We start from the raw sequence: 1,293 nt of genomic DNA, 5'->3' as shown, positions 1-1,293 counted from the left end.
TGCTGGGATTACAGGTGTGAGCCATCCTGCCTGGCCTTTCTAGTTAAAATTCTGTGAGGTTTGCATAAAAGGAATAGAGTGGGGCCCAAAAACCAGTAAGATGAGAAGATAGTGTTTCCTCACTTCTAGGATCCAGGAAAAAAAAAAAAAAGAAAATTGAAAAAGTAGTTGTTTCCTGCCACTTTAGAGGAAGGACTCACATATTCTACCTTCCATCAGCCTTGAAGGAGACGAGTGCCGTCACTCCCACACCCGGTGGCCTTCCCTACCCCTTCCCCAGAGCCTCCAAGAAGACCCTGGCCTGATGCCCACCATCAGCAGGAACAGGCACCAAAACCTTTCCCCTTCCTGTCCCTCCCACCTCCCCAAAGGGCTGGGGACAACAGATGTGTCCTTGTTAGTTCCATCTGGCTCAGCTTTTGGCTGGGGAGCTAATTTCACTGGAGCCAGGCTAAGCATTAGGGTAACTAAGTGTTTGTCCTGTCTTGGGCAGTTTCCTCACTGAAAAATGAGGGCAGAGTTCTAAGCTCTCCTCTAATTCTAAAATTCTCATTAAAACGTCGTGGGACTAGTGATGGCGCATGCCTGTAATGCCAGCTACTCGGGAAGCTGAGGCAGGAGAATCGCTTGAAACTGGGAAGTGGAGGTTGCGGTGAGCCGAGATCGCGCCACTGCACTCCAGCCTGGCAACAAGAGGGAAACTCCATCTCAAAAGAAAAAAAAAATCACCAAACTAATATTTACCTTGAAAATCCTTCTTCATCTTCTTTTGATGACCTTCGGTGAGAATAAATCTGTTTTGGAAGAAAACCCAACTAAGATTATCTATCACAACAACCATCATCTCCAAATCTGTATTCATTCCTTTTATTCATTTTAAGTCTCATCTGCCTGAGGAGATAACTTGTTTGAAGACAGGAATTGTATGCTGTTTAACAGAGCTTTGATTCTTCCACAGTTCAGTCATCCTTGCTATCTTGCGGGGGACTGGTTCTAGGATACCGCCCCGACACCATACCAGAATCTGTGGATGCTCGATCCCTTACATATAATGGTACGGTATTTGCGTATAACCAACACACATCCCCCCATATTTACTTAGCGACAGGATCGCCCTCTGTTTCTCAGGCTGGAGTGCAGTGTCACAATCACAGCTCACTGCAGCCTCAACCTCCTGGGCTCCAGTGATCCGCACACCTCAGCCTCTTGAGTGACTGGGACTACAGGTGTATACCACCACACCTATTTTTTTTTTTTTTTTTAAAGTAAAGACAAAGTCTCACTATGCTGCCC

General features: G+C 46.2%; 1 protein-coding gene across 1 annotated transcript in view; it reads right to left on the bottom strand.

The window, feature by feature from the left end:
- LOC105518773 (leucine-rich repeat-containing protein 37A2-like) overlaps nt 1-1,293 on the bottom strand; it is a 41,231-nt gene that overhangs the window by 1,473 nt on the left and 38,465 nt on the right. The window contains exon 13 of the mRNA XM_011951894.1: nt 745-794. Coding sequence (XP_011807284.1) covers nt 745-794 — 50 coding nt within the window. The remainder of the gene's footprint in view (nt 1-744; nt 795-1,293) is intronic.

Source organism: Colobus angolensis, unplaced genomic scaffold (genome assembly GCF_000951035.1).
Source record: "Colobus angolensis palliatus isolate OR3802 unplaced genomic scaffold, Cang.pa_1.0 Scaffold329, whole genome shotgun sequence".
Classification (NCBI taxonomy): Eukaryota; Metazoa; Chordata; class Mammalia; order Primates; family Cercopithecidae; genus Colobus; species Colobus angolensis.
This window is presented reverse-complemented; position numbering and strand designations above follow the sequence as displayed.